This window comes from Sinocyclocheilus anshuiensis, unplaced genomic scaffold, assembly GCF_001515605.1.
Source record: "Sinocyclocheilus anshuiensis isolate Anshui unplaced genomic scaffold, SAMN03320099.WGS_v1.1 scaffold840, whole genome shotgun sequence".
Classification (NCBI taxonomy): domain Eukaryota; kingdom Metazoa; phylum Chordata; class Actinopteri; order Cypriniformes; family Cyprinidae; genus Sinocyclocheilus; species Sinocyclocheilus anshuiensis.
The window spans coordinates 805,049-822,174 of NW_015552598.1; the positions used below are offsets into that span (position 1 = coordinate 805,049).

The following is a 17,126-nucleotide window of genomic DNA, read 5'->3' on the forward strand; positions in this document are numbered from 1 at the left end:
CCTCTTTTGGAAGGCCAAACAAAGTAGTTTCGCTTTCACAACGAAACACACAGCGTCTCCACGACATGGCGGCAGCGGCAGCAACAATACTACAGCGAGAATCAAAGTTACGCCTTCTTTCTTTGCGTATACATTTGGGTGGTGTTATGCAAATTTTCCCACACAGTGACGTAGACATGTGGGGGCATGTTTAAATGAGGCGTTTTAGGAGGGCGTGGAGAAGTCTTAACTTTTATAAAGAATATCTCTTTGGGTTCGAGACTTTAGTCTTTGCAACTTTAGGGATCTTATCTATGCACGAACAGCTTGTAACACTCCAAAGAGAAAGGAAAATTTTAAATTGCATCATATGACCCCTTTAACACAAGCTTAAAGGGGTCATGAACTGAGAAACCAAAATTCCCATGATCTTTTCGACATATAAGAGGTCATTGTGCTATAAAAACATCCTGTAAGTTTAAGAACTCAAAACTTTCTCGTTAGTCTAAAAACAGATTATATTGAAGCCAATCTGCCAAAACTGCAGCTTTTGAAATGTTCCACTCTATGATGTATTAGTGTGGCTAAACACCGCCTCCACAGAAGAAGATCATCATCGGCTTCTACATCACTGCCTGTTTAGTCCCGCCCGCTGATTCGTGCATGTAGTTTGAATAACAAGAGAGGAAAACGCAGGTCTACGCAAAAACCAAACGATAAAGATGGCTCCAAACACAAGAAGATGCTGTTCAGTGCCAAGTTGTGGAAAAACAGTCTTTGCATTGCCTTCCTTCTGATCCCAGTGTTAGGAAGGAGTGGATGAACTTTATTTTTAATGAAGTTCCAGACCGTATCAGTAAGAACTTGGTCCTTTGTTCACTTTTTGTATCTGGCCGGAGGAGAACTGGCCCCCCGACTGAGCCTAGTTTCTCCCAAGTTTTTTTTTCTCCATTCTGTCACCGATGGAGTTTTGGTTCCTTGCCGCTGTCGCCTCTGGCTTGCTTAGTTGAGGACACTTAATTTCCAGCGATATCGTCGACTTGATTGCACAGATACTATTTAAACTGAACTGAGCTGGACGATGACTTCACTGAATTCAAAAAACAAGGGTTTTGGGTAAAAACAAGACAGAAAAGAACCTATTACTAATACTTAACATTATTGGTGTAAAAATCTTGATAACATTTATAAGTGGACTTCAGAGAACAGTACAAAATAAAAATCAAAGGCAGTTCATGACCCCTTTAAGATATTTTCACGTTTTCTTCTGACATAAAATACATCAATAATACCCACTCGTTAAGTTTAGCGGCTGCTGACAAGTGGCTAAATGGGACTAAAGAGGTTGTCGGGGACAATAAGCACCATTTTGTGCCAAACAGAAAAACTCATTTACTCAGTTTTCTACTTTTACAGTCTCATTGTGTTTAGAATTGTGCTCTTACAAACTATTCTAACTCAAACTTTACAATTTTAGATTTTAAATAAAGATTAAAAGAATTGTCGGAAGCTTAGTGGTGGTGATGTTGAAGTGATCGCGGTGTATTTCATTTATAGCCTAACTTTTACTTCTGTCAGTTGTATTTAGGCTTCAAAATTCATGAAAGTTGTGTTAATTTGTGAATGAATGAATGATGCATTTATATAGCGCTTTACTGTGTATTGTAGATTGTCTTGATAAATAAAGCATATGAGAATCAGAAACTTTAGTTGGTCACAGATCATATTTTCTCCCATAATCCAAAAGCCAATGGAAAAGTCCTATGGGCTGTTTGTTGATGGGACCAGGGTAATGCTGACTTCAGGGTTAGCCTACAAAAATACGTCATCCTTGCAGCACTCTATAAACATTATGCCACAAATGCTGTCTATTGAGTGTAACTTGTGTTGAACCCTGAATATTCCTTTTAATAAATGAAGCGAGAAATGACGAGAACAAAGATCCGACAACCCTGCAAGTCACTCGGTTGGAGGAGCCTCGGGATCAGAGCAACCGAAGCTTGTCAAAACACTGTCTAGGTTTTTCAATTTCTACCCTTGATCCTTGAAATACCATGAGCTAAGTAGTGGAATGTCTTCCTTTTCAAACACACGGCGAAACGTGAAGTTTGTTTGCTATGAAAATAATCCCACAAACTTTTTTTTCTCTTACTCTAAAACAGGCTCTTAGGGCTGTGCTCAGCTGCTGATAGGTCAGGCTTCAGAGAGCCCCCCCAAATCAATTCCAAACCACGGTGCTTTCTTACACAAGTCCAATTGAAATATGTGGCAGCTCGGCCGTTATGATGGATCGCGGTGGGCTTATATAACCCGGCAAAGCAAACGTGCCCTGCTGAAGACACATCAAAGGCAGGCTTGTACACATTTGGATGATTTCCCTGGCCGCTTCATGCTACATGTGTCACACTCTTTCTTGTTTTGTTGCTCCTTCAATAGGCAGAAGTCCTCCTCTGCCTTCAGGGGTTGGGATAAACTGGCCTGTAATCCCCCTCGTTTTCGCTGGCTTTTTCACCTGTATACTGATTCTGTGCCTCTGAGCCATCCCACTCGGCCCTGTAATGAGAGCGGGGCCCAGCACTCGTTCGGCCTGATTTATCGTCTACCTGTATTGTTCTCCGCATCTTCAAAGCAGCCCTTTGAGACATGCCCTCAAAATGAAGCTGCGACCGCAGTCATGCCACTGACTCATGCGTCTTACTCACATCGCCAATGAAAGAGGGGTAGAAAGAGTGAGAACTTTTTTGGCACAGGATGGAGTGTCCTTTTTATGCCTGTTTGATTTTTCATGGATGTCTTTTTAGTGTTTTTGTCAGGGCGCCTTCACCATACAGTGTAACAAAACACCATCTGAGAAGAGTTTGAATGAGCACGATGTTAATCATTAACTACCTGTTCTCTGTACTCCAACATTTTAGTCATGGCATGTGGTGCCAGGGTCTGGTTTCATTAATTATTAATGACTTCTTTACTTTCATACTAGGGTCTGTGACCCTTTGAGCTTGACCACTGTGTAGGCCTCAGGTGCCCCGTTTCTTTTCAGATTACTCTGAGGTAATCTCTAACTTGGATATGTTTTGAAGAATGTTAGTAACCAAACAGTTTTGGTGACCAATGTGCACACATTATATTCTTTTGTGTTCCACAGAATAAAGAAAGTCATACAGGTTTGGAACTACATGAAAGTAAGTGAATGATAATAGAATGTTCATTTTGGGTGAACTATCCTTTTAATTGTCCCTTTTAATCTTATCATTATTTACTCACTCACATGGTGTTTCAAAACCCTTTTTTTCTGATCTTTTCAATGTAATGAAAATGAATAAGGATTGTCAAGCTGTCTGTGTATCATGAACGTAGTCCCTGTCTTGTGCACTATTTTCCAAGACCTCATTTTATAAGGAACTGGAATTTAAAACATTATTTTTGAAAATCATAGAAACATTCTTGAGAGCTCATGAGAGAAGTCCAATTCATAAATGAAATATTCTTTTGAGTCAGAATTTTAATGAATCGGTTGATAGTCTAAATTATTTTTTTCACAAATGATCTACTGGATTGATCTACACTACTGTTCAAAAGTTTCTTTTTAAATAAATAAGTTTATTCAGCATGGATGTATTTTAAATTGTAAATAAATGCAGCCTTGGTGAGCATAAGAGACTTCTTTCAAAAACATTCAAAAATCGTACGACCCCAAACTATCAGGGAGGAATGACTTCAAATGTGGTCTATCTCTCATGCAAAGATTGGTATTTAAATTATAACTTTTTAATTGTGCAGCTTGACCCATTCACTTTCATTATATTGAAAGCAGACAAGATTGTCTTTAAAATTTGTCCTTTCTTCTTCCACAGAAGAACATAATACAAGTTTGAAATGATATAACGGTGAATAAATGATGACAGGTTTATCTTTACAGTTTGCCTTTAAGTATAGTCAAAATTTAAGTATAGTTTTCTTAAAGGGGGCATGTCAGGGAAAAAGCCTTTTTCTTTTTTCTTTTGAAATAATAAGTTGATAGATTATCTAATGTTCACAACACAAAGCTCCTTCCCTCAGTGCCTATTTGGTTTAATCAACTTGGCCTGCCCTGATGAATGACTGTGCGAACTATGCAGGTACAGCCAATCATAACAGAGATCATCATACAATACAGTCTTAAAGGTACAGTTGCAAAAATAGATAGATTCTGAGTTTCATAAAAACCTAATTCTGAATGTTTTTCGACATTATAAGTGTAATTCAGGTGGAAAGAATTAAATGCTACAGAAGTGTTATGAATATGGCCCCTTTTATATCTCCAGGACCATACAGCCTCTCTGCAACTTCCAAAACTCCACAGGTTGTAGAGATCCCAGCCAAACAAAGCTGGCCTCAATCGGAGCTCTAACAGAGCAACAGCAAGCCCAACGTTCCTCACAGTTTCCCATGAATTCCTGCCATCTGTGAGCACAGCCGTCAGAACGCGGCAAGGATGATCCAAGCACCATGGGAGAAAACACGCAACTGCATTGGCCAGTATGAAACGGTAGATGCCGAGCTTAGATGGAGATTTACTGTGTGGGGCCTAAGTCACTCTTTTTTCTAAGGCACAAGCATCTAACCCACAAATTGCATTTGGCATGGTGGAGGCTAGTCCTCTGGAAAAATGGCAGTGCTGCAGAATTCATCCACATCAATAGGCTATTGAGAGCTTCTGCTTGTTGCCAGGTAGAATACCACTTGTCTAACTTGTCATTGTGTTTCTGTTTTTGTTACCAGAGCTTTGCAGGAGATTCCTTCAGCTGTGGCAAACACGAAAGAGGCTACCGGCTAGAGGTTACAAGCACCAATCCGCGTCGGGACTACTTCCACGGACGCTTCCGGAACGTTCTTCTCACTTCCATAGCCGTGGTGCCCATCCAAAACCACACTGTGGTCAGCCTAGGCACAGCTGAGGGCCGCGTCATCCAGGTGAGACATTTATTTTATTTATTCACTATTAAAGCTAAACTTACATAATGTCTGGATTAGCAAATCAGCATTTAGACTGAATTTATGAGTTTAGTATGTGCCATAGTGCTAGAAAAAATGTGGCTGATCTCATTCTGGGAAAAGAAATGGTGAAGCATTTGCAGAATCTAAAATTAAATCAGAATACTTTTTGTCAAAGTCCTGTTGTTGCCAACACTATTTCCCTGTTTTATTGTGCATGTAAATAGACAGGATATAAGTACGTGACTAGTGAAAACAGCTCCGAATGAAGGAAAATGCAGGTGCCAGTGGCAGGTTGGGGAATATGGTCTTTTCCTGTTTGCATTTGAGTCAACTTTGACCTCCTGAGCAGCACTGTACCAGCTCTCCAATCTAAAAGCACACAAGGTGAAACTTTGCCTATCAATGTTTTCGCAACATGTTCATTGTGCAGGAGTGGCACCGACCCAAATATTGAATCTGTCCGGCTTGAGCACCAAAAATTAGACTATTTGCTCATGGAATTGTGTAAGATAGAGACTTGTGGTATTTTGTAAATACCACAGGAAAATGTTTGAGAATTAATGAGTGGCAAGAGAAAGGGTGACAGCTGCATGGAAGAGTGGCGGAGGAACCGAATGGTACGTTAATAGTAAGCACTGGGCTTCGATGACATGTCCTCGCATGGCATTTTCTTGGAACGGCTGCAGCTGTCATTCCCTCTCTTTCTCTCTTCCTTTTTAAAATTTTTTCCTCTCAGCTTTTCTCGCCTCTTTTGTCTGGATGTGGAGGAAGGCCTGGTAAGTGGTGAGTGGTAGTCCAGCTGTCCCATTCGAGAGAGAGTGGGTGAGTGTTTAAGAGGCCTTGACAATGAGAATGCAAAAAAACAAGATTGTGAGAAAGACTGATGAAGTTGAATAAAATATGGAATGCCAGTGAGTAGTGGGTAATTGTGTGAATGAAAGTTTCAAGAGCCCACAAGTTTTTTAAAAGGTTGGGAAGAGGGGGGCGCAGGGCAGTAACAGTCCCAGTGGTCCTTATTCTGTATGAGGACGTGCTCCCACTCTGCCACACTCTCGGTGGGGAAAAACTCAACACCTTGCCTTGTGTTTGTGAGTAGGACTTCCCTTACATACACAATGAGCTGTAATTCACACGGTTATTAGGGCTTCGCGGTGTGTATTTTTCCCCAGAGTGTGTAACATTCCTCCTTCAATAACAGGTCCATTTGTAGCCATTTTCTGCCATGCCCAGCTTAATTAAGCCTGGTTTAGCTTGGTTGCTTCTGGGACTCGAAATCCTTTTATGGCTTAACGCTATTGGAAACTTTCTGGGCCACGTGAAACTCGCCAAGTTTTAGCTGTGGGTTCTTGTTTTGGAATCATGAATGTAGCACATTGTATTTGTGCAGCACCAAGGCACCGAATAACTATATTTAAATTTTTTAAATAAATAGAATTTACTATTTATATTATTTTGATATTTATATTTTATATATTATATAAATAATTTACAATTTATTAAAAATGTTACATTTTAAAAATAATATACTATTTACATAGAACAGAAATTGCTATGCTATTACTTACAATATTAAATAAATATTAAATTAAATATATTTATATAGCAGTCTATGTTTTAATGTCTGTAAAAAATATATGTGACAAGAGGAATTTCCCTCCCACACCGTAGGAGGTTTTGGAAACTTGTTCCTGTAAATCTGTAATTAGAGCTTGCACGGACTACATTGTATATTGTCAGGTAATGCAAAAAAAAAAAATGCACCTAAATCAACTGCTTTTATTCATGTAATGAAACAGTATTGTGAATTGCCCTGGCTACATGTATTGTTCCAGTGAAAGATAAAAAAAAGAAATAGCTCCTTAAGGTAATAACTGAACATTGACACTTTCTACAGTCCGATCTGATATGTTACTAATCTAAAGATTGGGCTTTTAAAACAGACCACAATTGGAGTCACATTAGTGCACTGTATTGAGTGAGATGGAGATATGTCACGCACACCATCCTAAAATCACTAAAACCACAGTAATGACATACTCTCTGCCACCAGATGCCCCATGCTCAAAGCCCAGGGCTATTAATGATGTGATCCACTGATCGCTAATGGAGCACAAGCACTATTCAGACATAGGCTGTCTTGGAGGCCTGTAATTGCAATGTAACCATGATAAATGTTAGTCCAGGTGTGTGGATGGAGCCACTGTTCTGACACCTCCCAACACGCCAGATAGACAGAGGTCTTTATGTTTGCACTTGCCCTAGGGCTTAAGCTTTTGTCTGTTCCTACTCCTTGACATCAACCGCAGTCATCGCAGTTCAATCTGTAATCTTTTACCCTGAAAGGCAGAGACACTGGTTATTACAGTATCCATGGCAAAGCAGAGGCTTTCCCCATACAAAGACTGCCTCTGGATTGCACCCTCCTTTGATGCTTCCTCTTTCCCAAGGAAAGTTCCAAACATGATCTGTAATTTAATGTTTTATAACCTGGAAGGAAACAATAACGGGTTTGCACCAACTCCATGCAGAACGTTTGTTTTTCAGGAATAAGGTCTTGTATATTCTCAGGTTTTTGGAAGTGGTATTTCACCCTAAAACCATAAGAACATTTTTTTATTTTATTTTATTTTTAAAAAATCCATTACTGGATTCATTGGTAAAATATCCTTTTTTTGTCATGAAAATAAGGTCATACTGCAAAATATCTTAATGGTCCTTAAATAGGACTCCTTTATATGGAAAAAAACCTTTAAGACAAATTAGACCAATGTCATGTGACCTGCTGTTGACCTGATCCAAATTGTGTCCTCTATAAATAGCTTACACCAGAAACCACAAGGTTTAAATCATTCAATAGCAGCATTTAATCATCAACGTGGAATGCAGACTTATTCCAGTAAACGATAAACATTCTGTTGTGGTCTTTTTGTAACCATACACATTCTCTATTAAGGTCCTGCATTTACCGTTTAGGATTTTGATGTGAAAGGCCACCCATTTTTGCTGGCATCCTCCGCAGGTGGTGGTTTCCCGCTTTGGCAAGACGGAGCCGCATGTGAATTTCCACTTGGACGCTCTCCCTGTGTCCTCCGAGATGGCGCTGCTGTCTCCACAGCGTCATGACGGCTCCTTATTGTTGGTAACAGGAAACAAGGTGAACGACACGGCCATTCTTAAAAATGTCTTTGGGAACGGGTCAAACATTTTCAGGAAAATCACTTGTGAATAGATAGCAAACACACTGGTGATTTAAGACTAACTGATATAGTAAACAGGGTATGACTGCAATAGAGAGACATCAGTAAGTAAGTCACCTCCTCTGAAAAATGTTGTCAACAAGTTGCTTTGCACAAAATCATCTGCTAAATGTAATTTAAAGTCTAATATCATGTTCCTCAGGTCTCTAAGGTTCCTCTGAGAGGCCCTGGATGTGAACAGCTGTGGACTTGTAGCTCCTGTCTTCTGGCTCCAGCCTTCATGGGCTGCGGATGGTGCAAGACCAGTGATCGCTGCACAAGGGCTCCTCGGTGCTCCCCCTCCCATTGGATCCAGGATTCTTGCCCCCTCCTTATCACCACGGTAACCACCCCGGCCCATCACAAACAACATTACCATGGTTTTAAAGCAGCTAATAGTACATAGCTAATAGAATAAGTGCTTTCCAAGTACAGAGAGCACATACAAAACTCTGACCTCCATTGATTTAGCCTGTTTTGCAGTATTTTCAGGGATAAGCATGGATTTCAAGGACCTCTTGGCTTCTTTTAAAGACGTAAATTGATTCTAAATATCAGAAAGGATTAGTTTGCCCTTCTGTGCCTTCTCTAAATCCGTGCATTGCTTTAGAGCAGCCAGAACTATATTTGTATTTGTGTAAGATCTCTTTTCTTATGATAAGTGGTGCTCTGAACTAGGGCTGCACGATAAATTGCATGCGATATTTAATGCGCATCTTGTCAGAAAGCCAGTTCTGTAATCAGGAACATTTATTAACTCTGAGCCAAAATAAGGCCTTGTCCTCCATGTGTTCAATCATCTGCTTATCAATAAAGAACTAACATCTCAGAAACAGGACACTCAGAAAACACATTGTACACACTTATTATGAATAAATTAATAATAAAATGTATTTATTTAATTTTATTACATTTTTAATTTATTTTATTTCAATTTATTTACTTATTTTTCACATTTTTATTTACTTATTTCTTAAGTAAATTTACTTAAGAAATAATGCTGCAGCATCAATACTTTACTTCTGTAAACATAAAGAAGTTGTAGGCTATATCGCATATTAGAATGCTGCAGGTGGCGGATCGTTTATAGCCTTTTCTCACAGCAGCTGGAATAATTAAATTTATAATTTTGATGGCAGATTGTAATCCAGAAAGGATTATGTGTTTATGAAACACATGTAAGTGACTGAAATTAGATTATATTCCAGTTATAAATGTGCACCTGATTACAGATAGCCTACGTGAGATTACACAAGTTTTGTATTTTAAAGAAAACCATTTCTAAGGAAAAATAACTTTTTGGGTTAAAAGAATTTCAATATATGAAATTTGAATGACTGTACAGAAATTGAAATCTACATGTAATGCTAATACACTACAAACACGTAGTCACGCAATGCTGAGGTTGTTAACATTAATAATTTGAGAACAAAGTAAAACAATAAATTAATCATTTACATGGTTTGATGTGATATGAGCTAACCGATCGTTAGATTTAATCACCATTGGTAGCGCGATTTATTGTAATGCTTTTTCCTCAGTTGGTCAGAACAAAAGTGGCAGACTTGTTACTTACTTGTTCAGATGACAATATCCGGTAAAAATTCTTATTTGGGTCATATATTCCTAGACGTATGCTAGAATCTGTGATTTCCTAAGTACAGTATCCACACCAGTGCGGTGACTGACAGCCACACATCAAAACATTAGATTCATCTGCGCTGAGGAGCCGTGTCAGTGCACAACCCACACAAAGAAAATTATTCTGCAAATAACTGCAATTGCAGGTTTCAAACAGATGGCAACAAAGAAACAGCTTTAAGTAACTTAAATAAATAAATGTTTATATGAATATATAAATAAATGTTTTTTAATTTATTTATTTTATTATTATTTTTATTAAATTAACCAATAAATGGCTTACTTACAGTTTTCTGAACATGTTAAGCTGGGATACGTGAAGTATTTTACCACAGAAAAAATGACACACTTCACCTTTAAGGTACTCAGCTGGTGGCTCAACATAAAGGGCACTTTATAACCCAAGAGACTAAAGCACAAAGGAAGGTTGTTTTGTTCTCAGTTTTTGTCTCTGTCACCATTTACTGGAAGACCCCCTGCCTTCAGTGTCCATACACCGAAAACAAATTATTGTCAGTGGTTACCAACCTCATGAGCAGAGAAAATGCTTGGCATAAAGAAACGCAGCAGGAGGTTTAGACACTGAAAGAAGAGTATTGTCACAGTTTGACCTCACAGCTTCTTCTTTCTTTTTCTAGATTTCTCCTTCCTCTGCTCCACTCGGAGGCCACACCAACATGACAATCTGTGGCAAAAACTTTGGTTTCAATAAGAAAGATCGCTTTGATACCAAACTGATTGACGTGGTGGTTGCTGGAGCAAAGTGTAAATTGGAAAAGAAAGACAGCAGCAATAATCGGTAAGTTAATAAAGAAATAGATAAACCTTATTCTTGAATTTCAGCAAATCCTCTTGCACTCTGTGTAAATACAACTTCAGAAACACGCTAGGTCACATTCTCAACATAGTGCTCATGTTGCAAACCTGCAGAACATTAAATCGGTCTGCAAAAGTGCTCTATTGTGCATTTCGGCCTTCCATGTCAAACTTTTGTACCATTAAGACACAAAACCCATGAGATTTTGTGCCGCCGGACATACCACCCTACAGCCCTCCTATTGTGAGAGGAATGGAAAAATTCCCTTGGAGAATAGCTCCTGTGTAGTTTCTGCCGAGTAGTATGGTTATCATTAAATTAGCGTAGACTAATAGCCTGCTTACTCCACTGGTTTACAACCACGTCAAATGTAACATAAAACACGCTGTTGTACCCCTTCACGTGAACGCACGAAACGGAGGGGTAGGGGAAAGGGGATGGGCTAAGGGGTAGAACTGGGATTGGGCCCAAGTCTTCTGCCTCTCATGTTTATGTCTTTGTGTTGTATGTCAGGTTGGTCTGCGGAGTAGATCATGTGAACGCATCCAGCGCTGACTCTGTGGTCAGGGTGCACAGTGGCAAGGAACAGGCCCAGAAAGACGGTTTCTCATTTGTGGTAAGAATCCTCACAAATCACTGTACAAGTGTTTCAACACACAGTATCAATTAATGTATTTTTGACTTTCTTCCAGTATTGCGGTTTTCATAGTGCACAAGGACCCAAGGATGTTATTCTATTATTTTTTCCCACTTATTTGGAGTTGGGTTAGAGTTACACGATGTCCTAACTAGCCATCAAGTGCATTTTCTATCGGTACTGTAAGCAAAATGCTGCCATAAAGTCACAAAATATCAACCAAATAGCATGTTTGTATAATATGTACTATATAGATATGTAGACTTTGGAGCTTTGTGTAAACTGTGTAATGTCAAATTGGCTTACAATAACTATACTGGAGCGATGCGCAATCATATTCAATACAGGCACGGAGGCGTTAGCTTAGAGACTAGCCAAAGCCAGCTAATGTCAATCACGTCATTCACTACAGCCCACCGCCGCTGCGATCCCATCCGTGCCGTCTTTCCTCTAATGAAGACCCACTTCGGTGGTGGTGCGGGATGTCCAGGCGCTTTCCGAAATTCTGTTGGCTTGCTTTTCATTATCTCTGCGTTTCCTGCGACTTCAGTTCCTGCAGAGCGCATTTTTTCAAGTGCAGGAATTGTTAATCGCCTCAGGTCCTGTCTTTCTTTTTGTTCGTTTTGTTTTTAGATGATATAGCCTACATGATGAAGTGTTTTTAAAAGTCATTTTAATGCTATTCCTTGATAAAAATGTCCTATTGTTTTTGACTTGTGTTTTAATATGTTGGCTAACGGGATATGAAGATGAAGAATTCTGTCAGGCTATTGATTGATTTTCCATTGTTCTGCATTTCCCCAGCTGATTTTAATAAATAAGCATTGGCTGACGTTGAGTGTATGCTCTTCTTTTTTTTTTTTTTTTTTTTTTACGACCGCCTCAAATTAAATGATGATAACGCGAGGCAAGCGTATGGCATAATTGTGACCTATTTTTAGTGGAATTCATTGAGGGATTTGACAGTGTAATTCATAGATAAAGTATTTCAAATGTAGGCTATTATATACACGCACGCACAAAGTTTTTTTTTTCTTACCATCTTTTGGGGGTTTCTTGCTTTTAGACTAGTCGACTAGTTGGATAAAAAACTTCAGTTTAAACGACAGTCAAATTAGTCGTCGCGCACATACCTAGTTTCAACACACATTCAAGTAATGTATTTTTGACTTTCTTCCAGTATTGCAGTTTTCATAGCGCACAAGGACCCAAGGATGTTATTCTATTTTCCCACTTATTTTGAGTTGGATTAGAGTTACACGGTGTCCTAATCAGTGCCAAGTGCATTTTCTATCCATACTGTAAGAGAAATGCTGCCATAAAGTCAAAATATCAACCAATTAGCATGCTTTTGTAAGATGTACTATAATGATATGTAGACTTTAGAGCAGGATTTTAGAGCAACTCTGGTTGGGGCTACCTAGCATGATGCAAAAAAAAAAAAAATCCATACAAATATGATGGATGTGATTTCTGTCAAAGATTTTCAACGTGTGCTATAGTTTTATTTCACTAACACAACGTTTTTTCTGTCTAGAATCCTGTTATCACAGAGATCTTCCCAGAGTTTGGACCCAAGTCTGGCGGAACAGTGCTCACTATCACAGGCTCATTCCTGGATAGTGGAAATATGCAACTGGTTACCATGGGCAATGCTACCTGTGCGCTGCAGAGGTTTGTATGTCTACAAATCTATTAAGAGTTTCTATTAAAGGGATAGTTCATCCAAAAATGAAAATTCTGTCATTAATTACTCACCCTCATGTCGTTCCAAACCTATAATGCCTTCGTTCATCTTCAGAACACAAATTAAAATATTTTTGATGAAATCCAAGAGCTTTCTGACCCTGCATAGACAGCAACTCAACAACCACGTTCAAGGCTCAGAAAGGTAGTAAGGACATCATTAAATTAGTCCATGTGACATCAATGGTTCAACCTTAATTTTATGAAGCTACGAGAACTTTTTGTGTGCTAAGAAAACAAAAATAACGACTTTATTCGACAATATCTTCTCTTCCATATCAGTCTTTGCTGCGCATTCACGAGAGTACCAATAAAGTTGAACCACTGACGTCACATTGGACTATTTTAAAGATGTCCTTACTACCTTTCTGGGTCTTGAACATGTCAGTTGCATTGCTGTCTATGCAGGGTCAGAAAGATTAAAAAAAAAAAGTTTTCAAAATTTGTGTTCTAAAGATGAACGAAGGTCTTACGGGTTTGGAACGACATGAGAGTGAGTAATAAATGACAGAATTTTAATTCTTCCAAATGTCTTAATTGATTTATAAATTCTACATTTTTCTTTGTTTTTAAATTAAATTCATTTACACACACACACACATATATATATATATATATATATATACAGTATTTCTCAGTTTTCATCTGTCAGTTTGAAAACACTTCAACTGTTTTTCTTTAAATTGTAGAGTTTTTAAATTAATTTTAATTTTATATATATTTTTTATTCTTTAATTTGTATTTTTACATTGAATTAATTTTAAATATATATATATATAAATTATATGTAATGTATTACATTTTTCGTCTATACAAGTTTATTCATCCATTTAAAAAACACCAACATTTAATTTCTGGTTTTAAATAAAATACATTTAATTTTTCTTTACAAATCTACTAAAAGTCAGAAAATGTTCAGCATCTTAGACATTTTTCCAATAAATGGAAGTGAAAAAGAGAGATTTGTGCATGAGCCAATCACCACTGTCACGCATACATGTATGTGTCTATTCAAACCATTTTCTATGTGTGTGATTTTCTGTGTGCCTTTCTGCAGTATTTCAGCCACAATGTTGACATGTCGGACACCACCTCAGCCATCACCGTCCCAACACAAGGTTCAGCTGCACATTGATGGAGTGATTCGTGAATCTCCTGTCAGCTACACCTACAACGAGAACCCACACATCTCCAGCGTCCAGCCCAAGCATTCCTTCATCAGGTCAGCCCTGCAGCCGACATTTACATTTACATTTAGTAATTGTGCAGATGCTTTTATCCAAAGCGACTTACAATTGGGGAATACATAAAGCAATTTTTCTTAAAGAGGCAAACAGCTACTTTAAATGTAGTTGAAGTTGGGGTTAAACTGGAAGAGTAAATCAATGTGCATTTAACAGCAAGTTCTTCTGTTTGTGCATGTGTGTCCACAGCGGAGGAAGCACGGTGACAGTCAATGGTTTCTACCTCCACTCAGCCCTCCAACCTCAGATGGTTCTCACTGCCGCCACAGAGGGCAAAGTCTTCCAAGTGGTGAGTCTAGATGGCCAACACAGAGTGTCGAGACATTAAATACCTCCTCTACCATGTCACAGGCATGCTATTATCATTAACCCCACTGAACACAAAAGCAGATATGAGAAATAAAGGAAGCAATGTTTCAGAATTGCAGTTATGAAGAGGAAATGGAAAAATCACACACAATGTTCTCGATATGATTATAACTTTAACAAAAAAAACTTTTAAATTAGGCTTATTTAACTAGTGTCTTGTTTTTTCTCAAGTTTCTTGATCCATTTGAAAACACATCAAAATTTTTAGATTTTAAATTTAGTTTATTTGATATATAATGAGTGTTATTGTTCATCTATCAGAGTTTTTTCATTCATTTGAAACTCCACATTTTTTTCTAGTATTTTTTATAGTCTAAATTATTTACCATTTTTATTCTTTTGTTTTATATATGCATCTCATTTTTCATCTATCTTAAGTGTCTTCATCTATTTGGCAACACTTTCATTTCTAGTTTTTAAATCGTAATGTATCTAATTTTTTGTCTATCCAAGTTTCTTCATCCATTTGGAAACACTTCCACACCTCATCTCCTGAGAGCTGTGGTTGACCTGATCTGCTCCTCTCTCAATGGGACCAGACAAATACTCATTTACACACAGTTTCCCCTTATCTGATTTCTGTGGGGGTGGAGTGTGGTCATGCAGTGGTACAGTGCAAGAGAACAATGCTATCTAATCTTAAGCTTACAAGTCCCGTCATAGTCCAAAATGGGGCTCGTACTTACTCACATTATCATTTTGATTGTACCTCTTCATTTCCACTAAACTTACAGTTTCCCTCCTCAAACATCAGGGTACTGAAGATAAATATCTCACTGATTTGTCTCAAAGATCAAATATTTTGTACTTAATACCAAGTAGGCCATTTTAAAGGGGTCATATGATGCTGCTAAAAATAACATTATTTTGTGTATTTGGTGTAATGAAATGTGTTTATGCGGTCTAAGGTTCAAAAAACACATTATTTTCCACATACTGTACATTATTGTTTCTCCTCTATGGAAAAATTGAAATCGCATCATATGACCCCTTTAAATAATGCACTTTGAGTTTGTCAATGATTTTGAGCTCACTTGAAAGAAAACTATTTCCGCCTTTTGAGCAGAGACTGCTTGAAACGCAGGCTATCCTTTCAAATGATTTAAGATGGTCCCGCAGCTGTCAGCCTGTAAATTCTTCTTTATAAACAGTGGGGGTCGGGACAATATTCTTGTCTTAATTTGTGAAGCACAAGAGGTTTATTGTTTTTCCCCTCTCACTTTTATTGGGGAGCATTGTGGTGGAATACTTCCTGTCTTCTGTCAGCTTTTTCCTCAATCACACAGACTACGGCTGTGTAACCCGAGTTGAGCTGTCATCTGTTACGCTGAGGTTCGATCAACGATGGCGGAAACAGAAACGCGGTCAGTAGCTCAGATTTCTTGCGGGCTGCATTCACCGTCTAGCTGCTGACAGGCCTGAAATGAAAGAAAAGCGAACACTGATCTCAATTTCTCGAGGACACTGTGAATCCTTCCATCAGTTGCATTTCAGTTCCTCTTGCAATCAAGCTCTGCAGGCCAAATGAAGGAGCGTTAAGAACCAAGGCAAATTGTGGTGGCTCAGGAAAAATGGATGAAATCTCAAGAGCATTCTTGAATATCTACTTCTGAGATCTCTGCTAAATCTGGGGATCAGCCGATCTCGCCTTTCCCACCAACATGAAAAGCATTTTTACAGGCTGCAGCTTGTCGCTGGCGATTGGCACTGTCCAGGAGCGAACCTGAGAGGGGTTTTATGTGTTTAGGGGTATGGCATTTTCTTGGCCAAGTTTTCTTGATGTTTCTAACCAAGGGTCATGTTCAAGTTTTACTTTGCCCTAGACTTGCCTATGGGAAGTGAGGGGTGTTAACAGGACTCTAATATGCTCCAGACACCAGCTCTAGCAAGAACAACACCTGTTTTTGGGATTCAAAGAGGGTCATTTTCATGCCAGATCCCTCTCAATGCAAACCAAAGTCTGGTTTTCTCATCTTAGTATGTTCTTACTGACACCTTACTCCATTTTGCCTCATAATATCCTGAAAGTTCCCGTTCCTTCCTTATCTTTACCCCCTTTAAAAGTTCACATCGAAAGGAACCATCAACGACAGTTATATCAGCGCTGAAACACCTATAAGAGAATTTCCCATCCAAATCCTGCAATACAACATCACCGCCATCTTGCAGTACCACCGCGTGTGACGTCACAGGGGTTGGTTCGCTCCGATGGCCAGTGAAGTAATATAAGCATTTCTTTACATTTTGAACACACGAATGTTATTTTAACACACAAATAATTTGGTTTTCACCATAATTTGGATGAATATTCAACATCAAACTGTCTATATGCTAAGTTTTGATCGTGGTATCCCAAACATTGTTTTCATAATGCCAGGCGCAAGGTGATGTAACCAGACAACACTTCATACAATATCATTCATGTCGCATTTTATTGTTATGTCAGACCATTAAGACATATGCATTACATTGACTGGTTC

The 17,126-nt window shown here is 38.5% G+C and overlaps 1 protein-coding gene across 1 annotated transcript in view; it reads left to right on the forward strand.

Moving 5' to 3' along the window:
* Positions 1 to 17,126, forward strand: part of LOC107665714 (hepatocyte growth factor receptor-like) — a 53,462-nt gene that overhangs the window by 15,393 nt on the left and 20,943 nt on the right. Inside the window, exons 3-10 of the mRNA XM_016456716.1 lie at positions 4,741 to 4,932; positions 7,976 to 8,110; positions 8,356 to 8,535; positions 10,472 to 10,632; positions 11,164 to 11,266; positions 12,825 to 12,961; positions 14,091 to 14,255; positions 14,467 to 14,566. Coding sequence (XP_016312202.1) covers positions 4,741 to 4,932; positions 7,976 to 8,110; positions 8,356 to 8,535; positions 10,472 to 10,632; positions 11,164 to 11,266; positions 12,825 to 12,961; positions 14,091 to 14,255; positions 14,467 to 14,566 — 1,173 coding nt within the window. The remainder of the gene's footprint in view (positions 1 to 4,740; positions 4,933 to 7,975; positions 8,111 to 8,355; positions 8,536 to 10,471; positions 10,633 to 11,163; positions 11,267 to 12,824; positions 12,962 to 14,090; positions 14,256 to 14,466; positions 14,567 to 17,126) is intronic.